The sequence below is a fragment of the Podospora pseudoanserina genome, chromosome 2, assembly GCF_035222485.1.
Source record: "Podospora pseudoanserina strain CBS 124.78 chromosome 2, whole genome shotgun sequence".
Taxonomy (NCBI): Eukaryota; Fungi; Ascomycota; class Sordariomycetes; order Sordariales; family Podosporaceae; genus Podospora; species Podospora pseudoanserina.
This window is the reverse complement of record NC_085921.1, coordinates 1,747,948-1,769,282: the sequence shown is the minus strand read 5'-3', so window position 1 is coordinate 1,769,282 and position 21,335 is coordinate 1,747,948. Positions and strand designations below refer to the sequence as shown.

Below are 21,335 nucleotides of genomic sequence, written 5' to 3'. Positions count from 1 at the left end.
CACAACAGGGGGTAGGGGGTGGCAGGTTAGGGTTTACAAAGGCTTTGATGCCTTATATGTTACACCACATTACACAAGACAGCACCAAACCTAGACTACTATATCCGCGGCCGAATACACCGCTGAAAGATCTAGATCTCTCAATGACGGGGTGGGTGTGTTATCTTTGTGTGTGAATGTAGGTTAGTCAATTTCCCGACGAGGTGACATTTGGGATAGTCACTTGATGAGAATGAACGGACGCCTTGGGATAACGTTCCATCTTCACAAGAAGAAAGCGAAAAGATATCAGATCTGGATGGTCGGTGGTGTGTCACCTTCTCAATTGGATGAGTTCCAAGTCTTGTGTTCAAGACAAAGGCAGAAAGAATAGGGGACCGAGACAGTCAGAAAATAAGGGACTGAGACCCAACCACAGCCTGATTTGTTCGTATCCCGTCTGACAGAGAGGAACTGACTGTTGTATAACCTCGAACCTCACCGCCGACTTCTAGGTAAGTCATACATCATGTCGAAAATTACCAGGTGTTTCCTTCTTACAACACCCATCCCTATCCTATCCTATCCTTACTCGTGATTTGTACAACCTCTCAACCCTCCATCTTCACATCGCCGTCCCCTTCCTTTTTCATTTTGCCCAGATTCTTCAACAAGTAACTCCTCTTGAAGTACTCATTAGGATGCACAATCGTCTCCAACTGCGCAGCCGTCATGATACCCTCGTCCTTTGCCCTCCTGAGCTCGTTCTTGTGAACGTATTCAAATACCCTAGTAGTCAAAAGAATGTCAGCAATCTAGACCACCCCTCGTACGATATACAACAAGCAAATATGCAGGGTCCTTGTTTCACAACATGAACCAGTCCCCATCCCCATCTAGCCAAGACATCTGGACCTTCTAGACCTTCCCCCCCCAAGGTCCAACGATGCAAACCAACACACAACATAAACAGATCCAGAACATACCTATTACAAGCCATATGAAACTTCTGCTTCTGCTTATCCTCCCTCACCCCCTGCAGCACCCCCTTATCACTAATCCCCACCCCCTCCAGCAGCGTCATCAAATTCTGCTCGTCAAAATGCCTGTACGGACACCCATGCGCCTCCCCGTTACCGGGAGCATGCTCCGTTAGGATCTTCTGACAACTGTACGGACTGTAGCCCCCGCTTCTCCTGTTGGAGTCACCGCCTACATCACCGTAGACGTGACGGACGTTGTACCGGTATCCCTTGTTGAACTCGTCGTCGGTCATCTTGTTGAAGGAGGACCGCCAGAAGACAAGACACTCCTCGAGGTTTAGACCGATGCCCTTGAGGAAGAGGGTGTATTGCAGGCGGCCAAAGTGACGGAGCTTGGAGTCGCGGCGGAGGGTGCGGTGGAGGTGGGCCATGCACATGGGGAAGTGTTGGGAGAGGTTGTCGATGTTGCGGGCGGAGATCTCAGCACCTTCGATGGCCGAGGAGGAGTTGGTGTAGACTGAGTCCGGGGCGATGAAGTTTTTGGAGAGGTGGTTCAGGATAGGGGTGAGGCGATCATCTTCGTCGAGGCGGGGGAGGGCGCGGGCTGTGAGCTGGGGAGAGTTAATTTAGGTATATGAGGGGGGGTTGGGAAAAGGGGTGTTTACCTCCAACGACTTCTCCAGACGGGCGTTAAACTCCGTCATGACCATACTCTGCTGCTCCCTCGATGGGACATAGGCTTTCCCCCTTTTGACAAACACCTTTCTGTGTTCGATCAAATCAGGGACTCTTTCCCAGTCTACCTTTGACCACTCCTCATCCTGCACCGTCGGTTGCCCTCTCTTGCCGGAGAACCCAACTGTAGCTGCCAGCTCGGCAGCAAGTTCCGTTTTCTCCTCCTCCGAGACTGGTTCCCAATCAAGATTCAGCGTGCGCACAAAAGCGTTGCGCTCCTTCATGTCATCGCCCTGGAAGCGCAATCTGAAAAGCATCGATTCGACACGAGTAAACCGACGGCGCAAGTCCTCCGTTGAAGAGAACGCAAGACGAAGAATAAAATGGCTGTAGTGATCTTTTTGCCTCTGGGCGAGCAGCTGGGAGTGGTTCGAGCTATTGTTATCAAGAGGGAGGTATTTCTTGAGTAGTGGTTCCATGTGCGCCGCTGTTTCCGCCGGTGTCTTGTTCCTGAACGAGCAAGCCTCGAGCTCGGCAAGAATCCTTAGTCTGTCGATAGCCCATTGTTCAAACTGCTCGAGAGTAATATCTGCTGTTGGAGGGGTGGTGTAGAAGTTGAGGCGGTGGGGGTATTGTTGCGGCTGGTAAGTTGCCTCGGCGAACTGCTTCTTGCGATGGTCGACGACATTGCGCCTCTTGGCGTCGATACGGTTCATTGTGGTTGATCGTACAGCGCAACTTCAAGACTGATTGCTCAAGAATCACGAGCGTATGTTGCAGGTGTGTTTCGTGGAGTTGTTGACTGGACAGGTCGGCTGGCGCAAGGGTGCTGAGTTGAGTGGTGGACAATTATGGCGGGAGACGCGTCTCGACGCGTTAAGGGGATCCACCCAATTAAAAGATCTGGCGCCAATCAATCGGTTGTGTAAGTCAGCGCAAAGAACCCTAACCCTGTCCCTGAGCTCCTGGTTCGGCTCGCTCCCAGATCACAACCACTCTGCTTTTTTGTTGACAGCTTCACTCTTCCAGGAGCTTGTTGATGGGACATCTCCCTCAACACCGCAGTTAAATAATAATAAAAAGGATCAACAGCTTCGACAATGACAAAAAAGCTCGCCGGCACTTCGAATATGCAGGTTGTAAGAGGCATCGCACCCCCCGAGTGCTAGACGTCAAACTCCCCACGATACCAGCGATCGAAAACCACCTAATAACAAAGCTTACAGGTAAAATTGAACCCTGGGTTTTCTAGGCAACTGCAAACACGACTTCGACCCGCTCCATCGGTTTATCCAATCTGACCACCCCCCATTCTGGCCCGGTGGCTGACGCTGCTTGCAAGGTTGGATGCGGGAAATGATATATGTACCGTGGTCCTCTTCCCCGGAGCATTATTCTTGCATCCTCTGACTTGACGCTTCTACCACTGGGCTGGTGACTGCCAGCATTGCTGCTGCTGCACACCCGCTGCCTTGAACATTGTGCGTGCTCCGTCTTTGAAGCTGCCACCACGACCATGATGATGCAGTTCTGGTGTTGAGCTTTTTCTCTGATTATTTTCTTCAACGCAACCATTTCCATGGCAACCCCTAACAACTACATATCCACCATTCAGACTGCTTTGTGGAAATAACCCATCTGGAGTTTGAACATTTCCATTGTCTGCTATTCTGAATCAACTAAACATTCTCATCAGTTATTACCCTCTTCGCCCTCCTTCGCAACCGTAACCTCGACCGCCTCGTGTCCTCTCCATGCGTGTATAGTTCATCACTGCTTGTGTCGTCATCTACCGTGTGATTGCTTTCGATTGTTCGGTATCGGGAGATTCGGTCTTGTCGTGCTTCACGTCTACGTCTGCCAGTTGATTTCCGGTGACGGGGTCTGACTTCTTGCACAATCCGATCGTTGTTTTCAGTGAGCTCATCGGATGAGTGAGCAAGAGGAAGATTAGAAGAGTGGTGGCTTGGCCCAAAGCTGATTCTTCTGAGAGCGGTTCCGATGACGATGACCAGAAAAATTGCACCGATGACGAAACAAAGAATCGAGGTAATGTCAAGGCTGTAGTGTTGACTTTCTTCTGGCGTCGAGTTGGAGCCCCATAGACTAACTGACAAAGACCGCCATCTAAGCAGCGAGAAGCCGGGTGGAGGAGGAAGTGTTTTGTTTCGAGCACTCATACAGCTCGAAGCATCGAAGTTATGCTTTTGGATTATCAGTCACTTTTCCATCCGGGTCTGCTGTTACAAAACAAAAGGCCTCACTTACAGACTCGCAAAACTCGACAAAGTCTTTGGTCGAAGTCCACTGCGCCAACTCGTTTGCTGTTTTGGCCTCTATCACCGAGGAGACGGCTGCCCAGATACCCGTACAGGTCAGAGCTAGTCCAATGACACTCATCGTGATCTTCACCCAAATATCGAGCCGGCATAGCCAGGAGGTGTGTTTCCGAGGTCCTTTGGAATAGAGAACGTCCGAACAAAGCGCGGCAGCACCACTCCAAAACCATGACCAAGCAATCCATATTGTGTCTGTAAGCTGTTCCCAATTCCATATTGGAGGCATTTTGAGCATGTTACCGAGTCGAGAGTTCATAGTGATAGGTTGTTGAACAAGAAAAATGCATCAAGAAGTGCACTATGCGCCATCAGGAGGACCCTTCGCGGTCCAAAGTCGACTGTCACCTTTGACCCCCACGCCCCATGGCAACAGCGTTGACGATTTGCAAAGTCCCATCCATATCAGGAGTGGCCTGCAGCAGTTATTTTGCCCAGGTAATGCGGTCAAGACCTTGCCCGTGCAACAATGCGCGAGGCTGTAAGATTCATTGCCTTCTGATTGGATTAACCAGTTTGCCAACCCTGCCATTTCACCGAGGCGGAAGATCACGATTGCCCGTGGAGTGCCGTCCGTGCCGTCATTGCTTCGGTCTGCTCTGAAAATGGTCCTCCATGGCGGGATTTCGTCTTGAGCCCGAGTTTGGCATTCGTCACAACCCACACGTTTCTGCGTAATCACCAGCCCCTTCAATCCCACCGTTCCATCCCTGTGAGATTATAGCAAGATATCTGACTCTAGCGGTGAGGTGTGGCCAATTGCTCTCCTTTATTGTGATAAAGATGAGGCTCCGCCTGTTACCATGCCTCGGCTCAGTCTCTGAGATCTTCAGCCCTGTCCAGATCGTCATCCAGTAACGACTCCCAGTCCTCTTCTTGGGGTTGAACAAGTTCGGCCGCGGAATCTTCGGATCGTTGTGGTACTGTCTCCCCATCGTCCACCTCGCCCACTGAATCTTCCGAGCCAGCAATGTACTCTTGCAGCTTCCATATCAACATGTTCAGTCTCATGCTCGCCTGTCCCCTCAACATATACAATGATCCGCCCTGAAGTAATGTAGATTCTTGCCTTAACTTGGCCAAGTGTTCTCTGCCCAGCACCACCCGCATGTCATGCACTGCGATCTTCTCGCCGAACTTTGAGCCTTTGATAGCCATGGTCGAAATTGCTGACGGAACGGAGGCCATCGCAGGGCCAGGGGGAAGGCCTTCTGGAGGCCCGAAAAACAAGACACATTGCCGCTGCTTCAACTCGCTCACTTCGTTCCAGCTGTTGAGCTTGGTAACATATTTGCGTGGTCTGCCATCTGATCCACCCTTCTCAGCCAGATGAGCGGCATGTATGAGACCTTCAAAAACACGTTTGCGCATTGTTTCCAGCAGATAGGTATCCATGTCTTTACGCCACTGAGCATTATTCAAGGCGGATGTGTATCGCCCCGTCCCGCTCTCAGTTGCACGTAGTAGTCTGCTGGAACTCGAGGAATACATGCCTTTGGGCGTGACGAGTTCTTGTAGAAACAAACGGCTGTTGAGAGTATACGCAGAAGGGCCCGGAAGTTCGGTAGTGGCCGGGACCTCCCCTCCTTCTTTCGGAACTTTACTCTCAAGATCTTGTGGCATCCACCATGTTGTTTCTGTGGTTGGATCCTGGCCGAGCTTGAAGCGTTGCAAGAGGGGTTTTGGAAGGGGTGTTCCGGTGATATCACAGGTTCTGACGCGCTCAGCGAGCATTCGGGCTGTGTAAATTTGTTAGAGCCCTGCGAGAAGCAAAGTGAGGCCTGGGAATCAACACACCATAGGGATTTCTCTCCAGTTGCCTGCGGAACTTGTCTTTTGGGCGGGCAGCATGCTTTGGCTTTGGTTTGGTGAAATTATTTCGGGCTTTGTGAAACTCTGGATCCATAATTGGGGAGAGGGGTAAGTTTCCGACGACGGTTGTGACTGTTTTATTTTCTGGATCGATGTTCAAGGATTCAACTGAGCGCTCATATGCTGACTTCTCATCGTTGTCTCTTGAATCTTCTGCCTCTCTTCGAGTAGTGTTGTGGAGTTGTCGGTAGGTTCGTAAAGATCCACATGATGAGGTATAGAATTCCAGTGCTACTAGCCTGGAGAGACCTCTGCCGAATCTTTGCAACATCTTGTGATTGTTCTTTGGAGGCCCGATGAGGGTTTCTTGTAAGTGTGTAAGTGAGAGCAGTGATATCCAAATTCTCCTGCCCACTCGGGATGTGTCCGTGCGCACCCTGTGCCGTGCGACTGTCTTGGCAGGTCGGTTGCCAAGCCGTCAACGTCAGCGGAGCTGGGGGAGCTTCTTGGAGCTGTCCCTCTCTCTCCACCATCATCGCAACCGTCAAATAGATTTGGATTGTTTACTTTCTCGCGACCTCCCAATCCAGCTTATGACATATCGATACGCTATCATGAATACTCAAAGAACAGCTTTTCACCTGCTCAGGCGGTTAGGCGCCTCGCATTGTCGCCGCACCTCCAAGTTCAGCACATTCCCAGGCGGCATCCCTCCCACGAGTGGCGGCATCCCTATGCCATACATCACAGAAGTAACAGTACGTAGGCGAGCGCTTCTGTCTGATATCCATTTGTCTTTTGGAAAACTTATTAACTATTCAGGCTGGAGGCTGGCGAACATGTAAGCCTTGGGTTTCATGAGCATTCTAGGACTCGGCGATGCTGACCCTTCTCGAAGCCGATATCTTCTCCAAACTGCTGCAGGAACGGATTGTCTGCCTCAACGGAGCCATTGATGACACAGTTTCAGCCTCGATAGTTGCGCAGCTTCTCTGGCTCGAATCGGACAACCCCGACAAGCCAATTACGATGTACATCAACTCACCTGGCGGCGAAGTGAGCTCTGGGTTGGCTATTTACGACACCATGACCTACATCAAGTCCCCGGTATCGACTGTGTGCGTTGGTGGCGCCGCATCTATGGCGGCTATTCTTCTGATTGGAGGCGAGCCAGGGAAAAGATATGCGCTCCCACACAGCTCCATTATGGTCCACCAACCGCTGGGAGGGACACGAGGACAGGCGTCTGACATCCTCATCTATGCGAACCAAATACAAAGGCTGCGAGACCAGATCAACAAGATTGTACAGAGCCACATCAACAAGTCCTTTGGCTTCGAAAAGTACGACATGCAGGCAATCAATGACATGATGGAGAGAGACAAGTACTTGACGGCAGAGGAAGCCAAGGACTTTGGTATCATTGACGAGATCCTACACCGGAGAGTCAAGAACGACGGAACGATGCTGTCCGCAGATGCGAAGGAAGGGAAGCATTAAGGCGTTCTAGCTGTACGAAGGGCGTATGGCCGCATGCCGCAGGGGGGGATGCCTGCAGGAGAGAGTGTTATGACTGCTGCAAAAGGGGTGTTATGACCATCCATCATGGAATACACGGCCGCCAGCACCTTGCAACGGGGCCTACACCAGCATCCCGTCCGATGGCGGATAACCCCCCGGCTGTCCCGGCACTCTTGGCTTGATGTGGGGATTCTGGAATCCGGGTGTTGAACTGCTAGACAATGGCATGTATTGGAACCCCATTACCTTGACCTCCCCAATCCATACGGTAGCAGTCTGGAGACCGAGGTCAAAATAAGCTACGGGCTATCCGCATGTACTGATAGAGCTTTCTTGTAAGCAGAAGACGTTAGCCTAGCGGAAACCAGAAAAGCCACCAACTACATAAATACTCAAGAACAATAATGGGTTCCCGTCTCGAAGTGTGACCTTCATTCTTGGGACAAAGATGACCCCATCTCACTGTCTTCTCTGCTGGCATCTTTCCTGCTGCTGGACCAATGAAAAAGCTTGTATTGGTATTCCCATGCAGCTAAAAAAAAGGGCGGGGAGCTCTTGCGGGGACCCCTGTAGTAGCGTCCCTGTGACTGTCACAGCGCACCACGACTCGGGCAGCCATCTGGAAATTTTAGCTCCGACTTCGCCCAAAACTTCCATCTTTATTCCCCAACCCGACACAGCCAGAAGAACGAGAAGGGTCAATTGACTTGTCCTCGCTGTCTATTAAGTCCCTATACCCTCCACGGGCTGTCAATTGGTTCTTTCTTCTTGTTCTCTTCTCTGGCACAGTCATCGTCATATCAGCCATGCTCCCCTCACTTTTGAGAGCTGGTGCTCCCAGAGCTCTGGCCACTGGCCGGGCCCTGCCCATGAGGAACCAGGCGTATGTCTCCTCCATCAAGCTTCAGAGCTGCATATTCTATCGCCGAGATCAAGAAGCTTACTGTTATCCTTCTCTAGCCGCCTTCTTTCTACCACTGCCCGCCGCTATGCCGATGAGAAGCTCAACAGGGTCTCGGCCACCATCACCCAGCCCAAGTCCCAGGGTGCTTCTCAGGCCATGCTTTACGCTACTGGTCTGTCTGAGGCCGACATGAACAAGCCTCAGGTCGGTATTTCGTCCGTCTGGTACGATGGCAACCCTTGCAACATGCACTTGCTCGACCTCTCCGGTCTCGTCAGAGACAGCATCAAGAAGGCTGGCCTCGTGCCCATGCGCTTCAACACTATTGGTGTCTCCGACGGTATCAGCATGGGTACCACTGGTATGCGTTACAGCTTGCAGAGCAGAGAAATTATTGCCGACAGTATCGAGACCGTCATGAATGGCCAGTGGTACGACGCCAACGTTTCCCTGCCCGGTTGCGACAAGAACATGCCCGGTGTGTTGATCGCTATGGGCAGAGTCAACCGCCCTAGTATCATGGTGTATGGTGGTACCATCAAGCCCGGCTGCAGTGCTGGTGGCGAGCCCATCGACATTGTCAGCGCTTTCCAGGCCTACGGCCAGTACCTTTCCGGCGAGATCGACGAGAAGCAGCGCTTCGACATCATCCGCAACGCTTGCCCCGGTGGTGGTGCTTGCGGTGGCATGTACACTGCCAACACCATGGCCAGCGCCATCGAGACTCTCGGTATGACTCTCCCCGGCTCTTCCAGCAACCCCGCCGAGGACCCCAGCAAGAAGGCCGAGTGCGAGAGCGTCGGTGAGGCTGTCAAGACCCTCCTCAGAGAGGACATCCGCCCCCGCGATATCATGACCCGCCAAGCCTTTGAGAACGCCATGACCGTCGTTACCGTTCTTGGTGGCAGCACCAACGCCGTCCTCCATCTCATCGCCATCGCCGACTCTGTTGGCATCAAGCTCACCATCGACGACTTCCAGGCCGTTTCCGACAGAATCCCCTTCCTCGCTGACCTCAAGCCCTCCGGCAAGTACGTCATGGAGGATCTCTGTAAGATTGGTGGTACCCCCTCCCTCCTCAAGTTCCTTCTTAGGGAAGGTATCATTGATGGCTCTGGCGTCACCGTCACTGGCAAGACCATGAAGGAGAACGTCGAGGCCTACCCCGACTTCCCCCCCGAGCAGAAGATCATCCGCCCCATGAGCGACCCCATCAAGCCTACCGGTCACATCCAGATTCTCCGCGGCTCCCTCGCCCCCGGCGGCTGCGTCGGCAAGATCACTGGCAAGGAGGGTCTCCGTTTCGAGGGTACTGCCAAGGTCTACGACTACGAGGATGGCTTCATTGAGGCTCTCGAACGCGGTGAGATCAAGAAGGGCGAGAAGACCGTCGTTGTCATCCGCTACGAGGGTCCCAAGGGTGGTCCTGGTATGCCTGAGATGCTTAAGCCGAGCTCTGCCATCATGGGCGCTGGCCTTGGCAAGGATGTTGCCCTCATCACTGATGGGCGCTTCTCCGGTGGTTCTCACGGCTTCTTGATCGGTCACATCGTGCCCGAGGCCATGGAGGGTGGCCCCATTGCCCTTGTCCAGGACGGTGACAAGATTGTCATTGACGCCGAGCAGCGTGTGCTCAACCTCGAGATCCCTGCTGAGGAGCTCGAGAGAAGAAAGAGCCAGTGGAGAGCCCCCGAGTCCAAGGCCAAGAGGGGTACTCTTAGGAAGTACGCCCAGCTGGTCAAGGATGCCAGCCACGGCTGTGTGACTGATGCTTGAACGGGCGTAGAAGCTCGGGAACTTTGAAGGGATGGAGAAAAAGGTATAATTTAAGGGTGGGACTTTTTGTTTTGTACATATACTGATCTTGTTTTTATTTTGGCATGGGAAAAGGGCGCTTATTGTTTGCCTGTTTTTGGGTGGTTGGGTGCGGAAAAAGATATACCAGGTTGGCGGTTGACAAGTATAATCAAGCAAGAATTTGATGAACTTTTTGTTACATTGGGTTCCAATTAACGACACGGACATGATCTTCTCGTCCTGGTATAGTGCTAATGATCATGCATGTTCCAAAATTTCCCAACCTCTATATCCGATCTTGATTCCTTCCAGCTTGCCTGTAAATGCGCATTAAAAACATCAAATCACAAACCCACCCCTGACTATTTGTTTCACCACAGCTCTACCTTCTCCTCTTATTCCAAGCCTTAACGAAGGCATCCTTCTCCTTCAACGTCAAGCCCACCCTCTTCGCCCTCCCTAACCTAGCCAAGGCCTCCGCGACATTGTCCAGCAGCTTCTGCTCCTCCACCGTCACCCCGTCCTCCCCACTGGGCGTGCTCTCCTCCTGGCCTGAAACCCCATTGACGGCCTTGCTGGTATTCACCATCCCCTCCGCAATCCTGACCCTAATACAATGCGTCGGCCGCCCCAGCAGCTTCCACAAAAACTGGATCCAAGTTCCAGGCACGGGCGTCGTAATATCAGGTGGCGTATACCTCATACTGACAGGGAAGATCTTTGCCTCAGCCGGCACAGTCAACAATGCCGGGCTCAACGGCAGAATCCCCTTTCCATTCGTCGTGCCCGATTCCGGAAAGATGGCAACAACCCTGTTGGGATTCTTCTCGATGATCGTCCTCAGGTCGGTGAGACTACTTCCCGGAGGAGGGGAAAAGGGGGCGGGGGACAAGGCATTGATTATTGCTGCGATGAGCGAGATGCGTTGGACTTTTCGGGAGTGGGGGTAGGAGACGACAAAGATGGGGTCGAAGACGGCGGCGAGGTAGAGGGCGTCGACGGGGGAGGTGAAATTGGCGGCGATGAGGGAGCCGGGGTGGGGGACGCGGGAGGGCGGTTGCTGAGAGAGGGAGCCGCGTTTTACGCCGTCGAGTTGGAGGTCTACCCACCAGATTCCGGGGATGGAGAGGTAGGTCCAGAGGAGGAGCTTGTGGGCCACGGCGGGGAGGGGGAAGTGGTGGAGGAAGAGGAAGTAGAGGAGGGTGTAAGCGAGGAAGATGGGGAGGCGGATGAGGAAGAGGATGGTGGAGGTTAGGTTGCTGAATATGGAGGTGGGGGAGGAGGTGGGCATGAAGGGGGATATGCCGGACCCTGTGATGGAGAAGGTTAGCGAGGGCGTGACATGGTTAGAGGGGATGGGATGGTAAGGCGGGGAGGAGACATACCTCTGTCGCGAAACTGGGAGAACTTCTCCATGATGCGATGGGATGGGGTTGCGATGCGCGGCAAGGGCGGTTGCGGTCCTTGGGATTATTTTAGTGCCGTATGTATGCGAGGATGGGGGTGTCGTGAGTGTATGTACCGCAGTAGTAGTTGCGTAAAGTGTTGATCCGTGTGATACAGGCAAATGTAGGCCTGACGTACGATTAATAGATTTCAGAGGCTTTCACTGGCCAGATATTTTGAAGACATCATGCCTGTCCAGTGGAGCATGTGAACGAGTGGCACGTGCGCTGTAGGGACCAGACTCGCTACGGAACTCTGGGACAAGGGCAACTGGAGACACTGGCTCACTGGGGACGGTGTGGCTGGAATGATTCCGGCGGGATGAGCAGATCAAGGCAGATGAATGGACAGGAGGACAGGAAAGAAAGCTGTACCCTAACCCTTTGAGCGGGGTATTCCGGGACACACATTGACACACCGCCCCCCTTGCCCCGTGGAAACTAGTAGATGCAGCTCTTCCAAGAGAAGCTGGCTGGGACTCCGCATCGGATGAGAAATTAATGGGGAGAGAATCTGCTTGACATCTTCTGCCTCTTCATCCTATCCGTCCAAGCATGCCACTCTCTCGCCAGTCTCTGGATTGCTGGCCCTGCTCAATCCACGTTTCCTTTGTTCACCATGTACCCCACAAAACCCCACACGGCGTCGTCCCAGCGGACCCCTCCCATTGGCTCCCGTAAGCAGTTTCGTTGCCCCGGTGAAGTAAACACAGCTTCTACCATCCGTCTTTCTACGCTACACCCGTTGAGGAGAAGAGGCACCAGTCCAGTCCCAAGTCCCAGGGAAGACCCGCCTCTGTTCACGACTGTGTCGCATCCCCCAACTCAAACTGGAGCACTGCTCCTATCGCTATCCTATCTGCTCGTCCATTTTCTTATTCCTCGCATGCGCAACGGAGCCAACGCCAACATGGAGTCTACAGAGAACGGCGGTGTATGTTTTGAAGTCTTTCTCTCCATCTTTGATGCTGCCCTCGGACCCCCGACCCTGACACTGATATTTTGCTACATCTAGACCTTCCGCTCCGGCCTTCGCGCCCCTCGAGTCCACACGAGCACCACGACCACGATGGCCCCGAGCGCATACCTCCAGGAGATCACCAATTCGGACCAGAACGCGCGACCTCACCCGTCGGGCCTCCTCCCGTCGAAACGCACATACAATGGCGCCGGTACGTTGTCGTCACCGCCCAATCCATGCCATCCACTTGCCCTGACTGACCGAAAAGGATCTTCTGTAGTCCCAGACCGCGACGCCAAGCGCAAAACACTGGCGGAAAGAGCTGGTGAGCCTATCTCCAAATCGCAACTGCCAGCAGCTACGCCTTCGGTCTCGAGAATGACGGGCATCGGCCTCAAACCCACATCTATCGCATCTCTTGCATCTGTACGTTGACTGTTATCTCCGACTCCTACCCTGCAGCCCACTTCCCATTGCCCAATCTATCCCCACTGTCCCACACGCCATATTCCTACTCGTCGTTGGGCTCAATGTCGACCCCAAAAGAGACCAGTAACAAGAAGAGCCCCAACCCGCCGGCATGGAAGCGTCTGAGGGGCTGCTGTTCAGATACCTACCTGCGCCGCTCCTCCGACGACTGCGACCCATGGACCGACTCGGCTGGCACTGAACTTGATCATGTATTTTTCTTGCTTGCCTTGCCACAGGCCTTGATGCTAACCCTGACTTGTCGTAGACTCACCAACCCGCTACCGCAACATCCTCACGGCCACCAACCACTCTTCCAGGAACCTCCCGCCATGCCAGCACCAACAGCTTTTCGCGAACCATGGGTGCCGGAAGCCGCCCACCAATATCAGGCCGAGCACCCAGCTCCATGGGCTTCAACCCATCGAACACCAGAGGAACCACGAGATCTCGGCCGGCGACAGCGATGAGCGGGCGATCAGCGGAAGAAGATGGAGGACCAACCGACCAAAAGAAAAGTAGGAATTTTTCTGCTTCCTTACAACCCCGTACCAAGAAAGTGCGGACTCAAAGAGGACGATCTACAGCCTCTGAACAGTCCGTCGGAACCCGCGCTCGAATGCCTAGCAAAGAGGAGTTGACGCTCAGCAAGCGGATGGGCAACCTCTCGCTCAATGATGACGTCGGCGACATAGCTAGCGGAAATCAAGTGATATCCAAGGCAAAAGAGCACTCCCTTTCTCTTATGTTTCAGCCGCCCGACGGACAAGAGCAGCGAAGTTCGACTCTCCAGAACCGCCGGGGGGGAGCTACCAGTCCGGACCCGTTTAGGACCACCAACTCTCAGGCCAATTTTCCTAGTGTACCAGTCACCCCGCCACAGATCCGGAATGGTCGTGTGGCATTGGAGAAGCTGGGCACCGCGGTCAGGAGCATTGCCCAGACCCCTTGTTCTCCTACCAAATCTCCGTCTCCTAAAAAGTTACCATTCTTGACCAAGGACTCACATTTAAAAACTTTCACAGGCTGGGACGTAGACGGTCGGCTTCACGAGTTCGAGACACAGTTCAAAGAGATGAAAGAGGCCTTTGATACCACCATCACCGACAGAAAAGCCCTCGAGGAGGCTATTCAGTTTGCGAAAAATAGGGGTAAGTTTGGCGGAGTGATATCCAGAGTTGGGGACTAACGTGCTGTTCTAGCGAGTGATCTTGAACGTGAGCAACAACGGTTGATGGACCAAACTACACAACTACAGGGACAGATCAGCTCTTTACAACATAACAACCTCTCCATGCAGCAAGAAAAGCAGTCATTAATCCTACAGTTCGAGAGCGAGCGGCAAAAGCACAAATACGAACTCCAGGACAAGTCACGAGAGCATCAACACGACGTCGAAGAAATCAAGCGAGGGTTCAAGGCCGAGGTCGAACAGATGAAGTGGGAACACCAACAGGCTTTGGAGGCAATGGAGAGACAATACCGAGCGGAAATGAAGGACCAACAGGCCCAAAACTCAAAGGAGCTGGAGGAGCTACGGGCCAAGTTGGGGTCAAAACAGGAGGACATGAATCTGGAAGTCCTCCGAAAAGACCGCCAGATCCAGGAATTACGGTCCCTTATGGAAGGTCTTAAGCTGGACTTGGACCGGGAACAGACGGTCAAGGGTAACCTTCAGCAGAAACTGACCGAGATGTCGACGACAAATTTGACTTTGGAGGACCGGTTACGAGGCCTTAATGCCAAGGTCGAATTCCTGGAATCCGACAGCAAGCAACAATCAGACTCGTTTGCTCATATGGAGGCCCGGCTGCAGGATGCTTTGCGGGTCGCTGAGGAAGCTCGCGAGAAGTTGATCAAGGAGGAGACGGAGCGCCGGGTTCTGTTCAACAAGTATCAAGAGCTAAAGGGCAACATCCGTGTGATGTGCAGAGTACGCCCCGTGCTTGGGAATTCGGAAGGCAACCCAGCTCAAATCGGCTTCCCTGACGAGAAGACATCGGCTCAGATCGACGTCACCCAAGAAGAGAAGAACAGCATGGGCATGGTGAGCCGAAAGGTAGTCCCATTCGAGTTTGATCGTGTGTTTTCCCCAGCGGTCCACAACGAGGAGATCTTTGGAGAAATTTCGCAGCTCGTGCAGAGCGCTCTTGACGGCTACAATGTCTGCATCTTCTGCTACGGTCAAACAGGATCCGGCAAGACCTATACCATGTCCTCGCCCGATGGCATGATTCCCAGAGCCACCCACATGATTTACGAGACGATTACGAAGTTGAAGGAGAAGTCATGGACATATACGATGGAGGGTAGTTTTGTCGAAGTGTACAACGAAGAGCTCCACGATCTTCTCACGCCTGGCAGAGAGTCAGATGGAAAGAAGAAACTCGAAATCCGTCACGACGACAGCCGCAAGCAGACTACAGTTCTCAACTGCAAGACAGTGGCGCTCGACTTACCCGATAAGGTCGAGATGATGCTCAAGCAAGCCCAGAACAACCGCAGCGTTGCCGCTACCAAGGCAAACGAGAGATCTTCACGCTCGCATTCCGTCTTCATTCTGAAGCTGGTGGGCGAGAACTCGGCCACCAACGAGCGTTGCGAAGGCACTCTCAACCTGGTGGATCTTGCTGGTTCCGAACGTTTGAAGCATTCTCAAGCCGAGGGCGAGCGCATGAGGGAAACGCAGAACATCAACAAGAGCTTGGCATGCCTCGGTGATGTTATCGAGGCTCTGGGACGCGGGTCAGGCCACGTCCCATACCGCAACTCCAAGTTGACGCATCTCTTGCAGTACTCGCTCAGCGGGAACTCCAAGACGCTCATGTTTGTTATGGTCAGCCCACTAGAGGCCCATCTGAAGGAGACAATCACGAGTTTGCGGTTTGCCACCAAGGTTAGTACCACATCTCTCAATAAGGGTTTACGACAATCACTAACATGGCTCAGGTGCACAACACCCATATCGGTACGGCCAAGTCGACGAAGAAGCTTGTCAAGGACCGGGTAACCGACTATTAAAGAGCGTCATAATGATCCCATTTCTTTTTTTGATGTTTCTTTTCTTCTGTGTGTATATGATGTTGAGAAGGACCACCTTTTTGCTTCTGGTTTGGATGGGAGCCCTTGGATGGATTTGGTGGGTGGGCCAGGGGCATATGGCAGGCAGGCAGGCGGCGACGGGGCGTTGTGTTATGAATGATACCATGAATCATTGTCTTTACTATATTGGGCCGGCAGCAAAGAGGGCCGGCGGGCTGGAGTACAAACAGTATAAAGTTGTCAGAGCTGAGGAGATCTCGTCGGCTACAAGTTTTCTAGTATTTCTATTTTTAAGACCCCACGAATTATGGGCATGATTCGGGGGTTTCTTCTTTTCTGACCCGAGGGGCAAGATGGGGGTCGGTTGGAGAGAGAAAAGTTGAAAAAGAAGGTAGAGTTTGGGGGCAGGTGAACAGAGTTGTTGGTTGTAGGTTTGATGGGGAGTAGAAGCTTCCTGGAACACAATTGAGGTATATATGCTTGATACTGACAGAGGTTGCGACGTGCGTTGAGATATAATGACAAGCTCGAAAGCCAGCGTTGCAGCGTTGCTCAGACTCGGGTCTACAATGAATTGTTTTGTGGATGATGTCACTGGACATTAAATTGATAGGCATGTCAGCCTCGGCAGTCAGCTTTACCGAGACACAAACAGGCAGGCTGCCGTTGAGATAGCATCGAGAAGCTTTATACAGTTCAGCCAACAAGCCACCATGAATAGCGGATTCTCGGAATGCTGGATGTTTACCGCGCCCTTATTTTCCCTTCCATGGAGAGCGAGTCGTTGACATTCGACAAGGGTCTTCCCCGCAACACTTGTTCCCGATGTAGGTGGGTCATTACAAATCGAACCTCTCAACCTCTCTAGTCACCCACCAGCCTGTTCCATTCCTTTCATGAGATCGATAGTACGGCAGACGGCGCAATTGTCGATCCGGCTTCTGAGAGGGTCGATTCGTCATCATTGACTAGCGGACTGGCATCGCCTATTTGTAGCATCTTCGTGAAAGTGTTGATGAGAGGATTAATAAACCCCATCATCTTGTTCAATACCCCCACTCAAATTCTTCCCCTCTCTTTGTATTTTGGAGAGTACATACATCATTTGAAACTAGTCCTCGGCAGCATACTCCCGAACCGAGCTTCAGTTAACTGCGGCTTGATTTGTAAAATAGGAGCAGTGGATTTCTAACCTGAGCTTTAGTGAGTGTTACACCAGTGCCCACATCATCCCTTCTCATCATACCTACCTTGCGTTGCACAATCCAACAATATACTTCCGTGTATATATAAGAGAACTGCTGCTGTTGTAAAGAAAATGACTGACCCCTCCCCATCAATGCAGCGCATTTCCCAGCTCGCCTCCCACTTGACCAAGACTCATCCCAAAACTTTCTTACGGAACTTTACATCCAAGATGGCGTCGAACAACAGCAACATCCACCTTTACACTGTTGGTACACCCAACGGAATCAAGGTGTCCATCCTTCTCGAAGAACTTGGGTTGCCTTACAAGGTGACGCCCATTTCTTTTAGTAAGAATGAGCAGAAGGTATGCTCCCCCCTCCGCTCACATAAGGTAGGTTAAATGTGATGTTGATGTGGAAGCGATAGGAGCCTTGGTTCTTGGAAATCAACCCCAATGGGCGGATTCCTGCCCTGACGGACACCCTCCCGGATGGCACACCGATTAGCCTTTTTGAGAGCGGGAGTATCATGCAGTATTTGGTGGATAGGTATGATACCGAGCACAAGGTTTCGTACCCCAGGGGGAGTAAGGAGGGGTATGAGGTGAATAATTGGCTGCATTGGCAGATGGGGGGGCTAGGTGAGTTATATGACAGTGAGAAGAAGGAGATGGATGAGTTGATGCTAATGGTGTTTGATGACAGGGCCTATGCAAGGTCAGGCAAACCACTTCTTCCGGTATGCCCCCGAGAAGATCCAGTACGGGATTGATCGGTATCAGAATGAGACGAGACGGCTGTATTCGGTGATGGAGAGGCAGCTTGAGAAGGGTGATTATTTGGTGGGGGATCGGGCTACGATTGCGGATTTTGCTTGTTGGGGGTGGGTGGCTGCTCATCACTGGGCTGGGGTGAGTCTGGATGAGTTTCCCAAGCTGGAGGCGTGGCTGCATAGGTTGTTGGAGAGACCCGGGGTGGAGAAGGGGAGGCATGTGCCGAGTCCGCATACGGCTTTTGATATGAAGAATAAGAGTGAGGAGGAGCTGGAGAAGGAGGCGGAGAAGAGCAAGGCTTGGGTGCAGGCGGGGATGAAGGCTGATGCTAAGAAGTGAGGGAGGGAGTGGAAGTTGGTGGGAGCGTTAGGGAAAGGAAGTAGGCTGTAAGATGAGGGCTGTAAGGGTTGTTTATGGAAGTGAATATCGAGCTATGAAATCAAACAAATAGACTTTTTCAGACTTGGGACAGAATCAACATTTTCATATCTTCATCAATTCATTGCCCACCCAGAAGCCGTATATGAATCGGGATCCCTCTACATAAGTGGGCCCATCTGAACGCGCGCCGCCCAATCACGTGTAGCGCCACTCAGCCTCGATCGGGCTAGCGTTAGGTGGACAGTTTCCTGACAAGATCGAGATGCGACAAAACTTCGCCCCAGGTAAACCTATCCCAAACATCAACAACTCCGCAGAATCAGCGCAAGCGTCAAGATGTCGTGGAGAAATCAAGGAATCACCGGTTCCAACAATATTCCCTTGGGGAAAGCCCGTCGTTTGCACGGCGATGGCGATGGCAACGACAGCAGCACTTTCAGTCCTCCCCCGGCCTCCAACAACGGATCTGTTACGAATGGAGATCGCGACGTGAAGCGTGGCCGAAGCCCTGAGCGTGGTAAGTTTCCATACTCTCACCCTACCATTGCTAATGATAATTCAATGCTAACTTGACTTGTCCAGGTAACAATGATGATGGTCCGAGACGTCGCAAGAAGAGAAACCGCTGGGGCGAGGCGACCGAGAACAAGGCCGCTGGCTTGATGGGTCTTCCCACTGCCATCGTCGCCAACATGACCAGCGAGCAGCTCGAAGCATACACTCTCCACCTCCGTATCGAGGAGATCACACAGAAACTCAAGATCGACGATGTCGTTCCTGCTGATGGAGACAGGTGTGTTTTACCATGCTATTCCGTCCTCAATCTCAAATACTAACCCACTATCCTAGATCGCCCTCCCCTGCGCCCCAATACGACAACCATGGTCGCCGTGTTAATACCCGCGAATACCGCTACCGCAAGAAGCTCGAAGACGAACGCCACAAGCTGATTGAGAAGGCGATGAAGACGATCCCCAACTACCATCCTCCCTCGGACTACCGTCGCCCAACCAAGACCCAGGAGAAGGTCTACGTGCCTGTGAACGACTATCCAGAGATTAACTTCAGTATGATTGCTAACCCTCAAACCTCTCTAACCACACCCCCTTCCTTGCTATTGGTGCTTTGCTAGGCACCTCAGTCGGCGTAATGCCTGAAGCTGCGCCTTGCGGGCATCTACATGCTAAACTCCAGCCCTAACCTAACTCGTTGTACCACGATATCCAAATGACTAACACTTAGGTTTTCCGTATTAAAGTCGGTTTACTCATAGGCCCTCGCGGCAATACCCTCAAGAAGATGGAGACAGAATCCGGCGCCAAGATTGCAATTCGCGGCAAGGGCTCCGTGAAGGAGGGCAAAGGTCGTTCTGACGCCGCTCACTCCAGTAACCAGGAAGAAGATCTCCACTGTCTCATCATGGCCGATACTGAGGAGAAGGTGAACAAGGCGAAGAAGCTGATTCACAATATTATTGAGACTGTAAGTTTTTCCTCCCCGTATGCACTGGAGTGAAGACACCCGCTAACATGTTGGCTACAGGCTGCGTCTATTCCCGAGGGTCAAAATGAACTGAAGCGCAATCAACTTCGTGAGCTTGCCGCCTTGAACGGTACTCTGCGTGACGACGAGAACCAGGCATGCCAGAACTGCGGCCAGATCGGTCATCGCAAATATGACTGTCCTGAGAAGCAAAACTTCACGGCCAACATCATCTGTCGTGTTTGCGGCAATGCTGGGCATATGGCTCGTGATTGTCCTGATAGACAGCGCGGTGCCAGCTGGCGCAATGATGGTCCCATGGCTAACCGCACTGCCGGCCGTATCGGCGGCGGCGGCGGCGATGCTGTGGATCGCGAGTATGAGGTGAGTTCTGCCCTTGCGTCCCTTTCGGTGGTGATATCCATATGCTAACCATGTTCTACAGCAACTTATGCAAGAACTCGGCGGCACTGGTGCTGCTCCTGCCATGATCGAAGCCGGGCCTGGATCCAACGGTCCTACTGGTCCTGCTGGTGGTGATTCGCGGCCTTGGGCCCGCGGTCCTAGCGCCCCAACCGGCGGTCCTGCTCCCTGGCGTACTCGCAACAACGATCGTGATGACCACCATGGTGGCGGTGGTGGTTATGGTGGTCCTCCTAGCGGTCCTTCAGGTGGCCCTGCACCGTGGGCCCGTGATCGTGGTGACCGTGATCGCGGAGACCGTGGTCGGGACTATCGTGATGACCGTGGCGACCGTGGAGATCGTGATGACCGGGGGTATCGTGGTGGACGTGATGGTCGCGATGGCGGTGACAGCTATTATGGCAGTGGTGGTGGTGGTCACAACTCATACGGTGCTCCCCCTCCGCCACCTTCGGCTCCTGGGATGGCCCCATGGCAACAGCCTGCTGGTGGACATGCGGCCTACGGTGGATATCCTGGCTACGGCGGCTATGGTGCTCCTCCTGGAATGCCCGGTGCGCCTCCCAGTTTGCCTCCCCCTCCTCCGGGCGGTGCTCCTCCCGGCCTCCCTGGCGGCTTGAACGCGCTCATCCAGCAATACGCCAACGCAGCTCCCCCACCACCCCCTCCGCCTGCGGGTGAAGCACCTCCTCCTCCGCCCATGGACTTGCCGCCTCCTCCTCCCCCGGGGGCTTAGTGGTAGCAACCGGTGGAACGACTGACCGATAAGGATCTGACCTGTTATTAACGTTGCTTGGCTCAGCTGTTTCATTATTATTGGATCCTTGACCTCTGATGGTTAGGATGTCTGGCTTACATGTAATCAGGCACAGTGGAACTAACGGTCTAATTAGTATACAGCAACATAGAACTTGTAATTTCATTAGATTCAAAGTATTGTAGACATGTGTTTATACTGTGATTCTTTGTTGTTGCTGCTCAGTGACTTCAGCAGGAGCTTGGGCCATTTCTTACGCAAGCCCGCTGCACAACGGGCCTTGGCAAGCCCCACTCACCGGCCGCCTTTGAGCTCCCCTAGCTCTTGCAGCTCTCTCATGTTCAGATGATCTCGTCGCCTTCCCCGACATCGCCCATCGCCCTGAACTTGCAGAGGCAAAAGAAGAAAA

At 52.9% G+C, this 21,335-nt stretch overlaps 9 protein-coding genes across 9 annotated transcripts; 5 read left to right on the top strand and 4 right to left on the bottom strand.

The window, feature by feature from the left end:
* Nucleotides 1-313: 313 nt before the first annotated feature.
* Nucleotides 314-2,353, bottom strand: PRI2 (DNA primase subunit pri2; the record flags this gene model as incomplete). The annotated part of the gene is made up of 3 exons (XM_062944092.1): nucleotides 314-768; nucleotides 966-1,573; nucleotides 1,628-2,353. The coding sequence occupies 3 exons, from the start codon at nucleotides 2,351-2,353 to the stop codon at nucleotides 591-593; spliced, it is 1,512 nt and encodes a 503-aa protein (XP_062802882.1). The 3' UTR covers nucleotides 314-590.
* A 963-nt stretch (nucleotides 2,354-3,316) lies between these two features.
* Nucleotides 3,317-4,232, bottom strand: REG1_1 (protein phosphatase regulator; the record flags this gene model as incomplete). The annotated part of the gene is made up of 2 exons (XM_062940225.1): nucleotides 3,317-3,841; nucleotides 3,906-4,232. 2 exons carry the CDS (start codon nucleotides 4,230-4,232, stop codon nucleotides 3,317-3,319), a joined length of 852 nt encoding a protein of 283 aa, XP_062802881.1.
* Nucleotides 4,233-4,786: 554 nt separating this feature from the next.
* Nucleotides 4,787-6,193, bottom strand: QC764_203910 (uncharacterized protein; the record flags this gene model as incomplete). The annotated part of the gene is made up of 2 exons (XM_062944091.1): nucleotides 5,771-6,193; nucleotides 4,787-5,712 (listed from the first exon to the last, which is right to left on the bottom strand). The coding sequence occupies exons 1-2, from the start codon at nucleotides 6,114-6,116 to the stop codon at nucleotides 4,787-4,789; spliced, it is 1,272 nt and encodes a 423-aa protein (XP_062802880.1). The 5' UTR covers nucleotides 6,117-6,193.
* Nucleotides 6,194-6,302: 109 nt separating this feature from the next.
* Nucleotides 6,303-7,285, top strand: QC764_203900 (uncharacterized protein; the record flags this gene model as incomplete). The annotated part of the gene is made up of 3 exons (XM_062944090.1): nucleotides 6,303-6,543; nucleotides 6,608-6,626; nucleotides 6,684-7,285. Exons 1-3 carry the CDS (start codon nucleotides 6,379-6,381, stop codon nucleotides 7,283-7,285), a joined length of 786 nt encoding a protein of 261 aa, XP_062802879.1. The 5' UTR covers nucleotides 6,303-6,378.
* Nucleotides 7,286-8,112: 827 nt separating this feature from the next.
* On the top strand, nucleotides 8,113-10,244 carry ILV3 (dihydroxy-acid dehydratase ilv3; the record flags this gene model as incomplete). The annotated part of the gene is made up of 2 exons (XM_062940224.1): nucleotides 8,113-8,189; nucleotides 8,267-10,244. 2 exons carry the CDS (start codon nucleotides 8,113-8,115, stop codon nucleotides 9,984-9,986), a joined length of 1,797 nt encoding a protein of 598 aa, XP_062802878.1. The 3' UTR covers nucleotides 9,987-10,244.
* vps66 (Lysophosphatidic acid:oleoyl-CoA acyltransferase 1) lies at nucleotides 10,085-11,805 on the bottom strand. Its single transcript, XM_062944089.1, has 2 exons — nucleotides 11,393-11,805; nucleotides 10,085-11,318 (listed from the first exon to the last, which is right to left on the bottom strand). The coding sequence occupies exons 1-2, from the start codon at nucleotides 11,421-11,423 to the stop codon at nucleotides 10,390-10,392; spliced, it is 960 nt and encodes a 319-aa protein (XP_062802877.1). The 5' UTR covers nucleotides 11,424-11,805; the 3' UTR covers nucleotides 10,085-10,389.
* Nucleotides 11,806-11,868: 63 nt separating this feature from the next.
* KAR3 (kinesin-like nuclear fusion protein) lies at nucleotides 11,869-15,902 on the top strand (the record flags this gene model as incomplete). Its single annotated transcript, XM_062944088.1, has 6 exons — nucleotides 11,869-12,386; nucleotides 12,468-12,624; nucleotides 12,694-12,839; nucleotides 13,150-14,032; nucleotides 14,084-15,777; nucleotides 15,831-15,902. Exons 1-6 carry the CDS (start codon nucleotides 12,072-12,074, stop codon nucleotides 15,900-15,902), a joined length of 3,267 nt encoding a protein of 1,088 aa, XP_062802876.1. The 5' UTR covers nucleotides 11,869-12,071.
* A 1,339-nt stretch (nucleotides 15,903-17,241) lies between these two features.
* Nucleotides 17,242-18,222, top strand: GST2 (Glutathione S-transferase 2; the record flags this gene model as incomplete). The annotated part of the gene is made up of 3 exons (XM_062944087.1): nucleotides 17,242-17,475; nucleotides 17,538-17,751; nucleotides 17,816-18,222. The coding sequence occupies 3 exons, from the start codon at nucleotides 17,242-17,244 to the stop codon at nucleotides 18,220-18,222; spliced, it is 855 nt and encodes a 284-aa protein (XP_062802875.1).
* Nucleotides 18,223-18,600: 378 nt separating this feature from the next.
* BBP1 (Branchpoint-bridging protein) lies at nucleotides 18,601-21,124 on the top strand (the record flags this gene model as incomplete). The annotated part of the gene is made up of 6 exons (XM_062944086.1): nucleotides 18,601-18,781; nucleotides 18,847-19,057; nucleotides 19,114-19,331; nucleotides 19,523-19,746; nucleotides 19,807-20,130; nucleotides 20,192-21,124. 6 exons carry the CDS (start codon nucleotides 18,601-18,603, stop codon nucleotides 20,903-20,905), a joined length of 1,872 nt encoding a protein of 623 aa, XP_062802874.1. The 3' UTR covers nucleotides 20,906-21,124.
* Nucleotides 21,125-21,335: the final 211 nt, after the last annotated feature.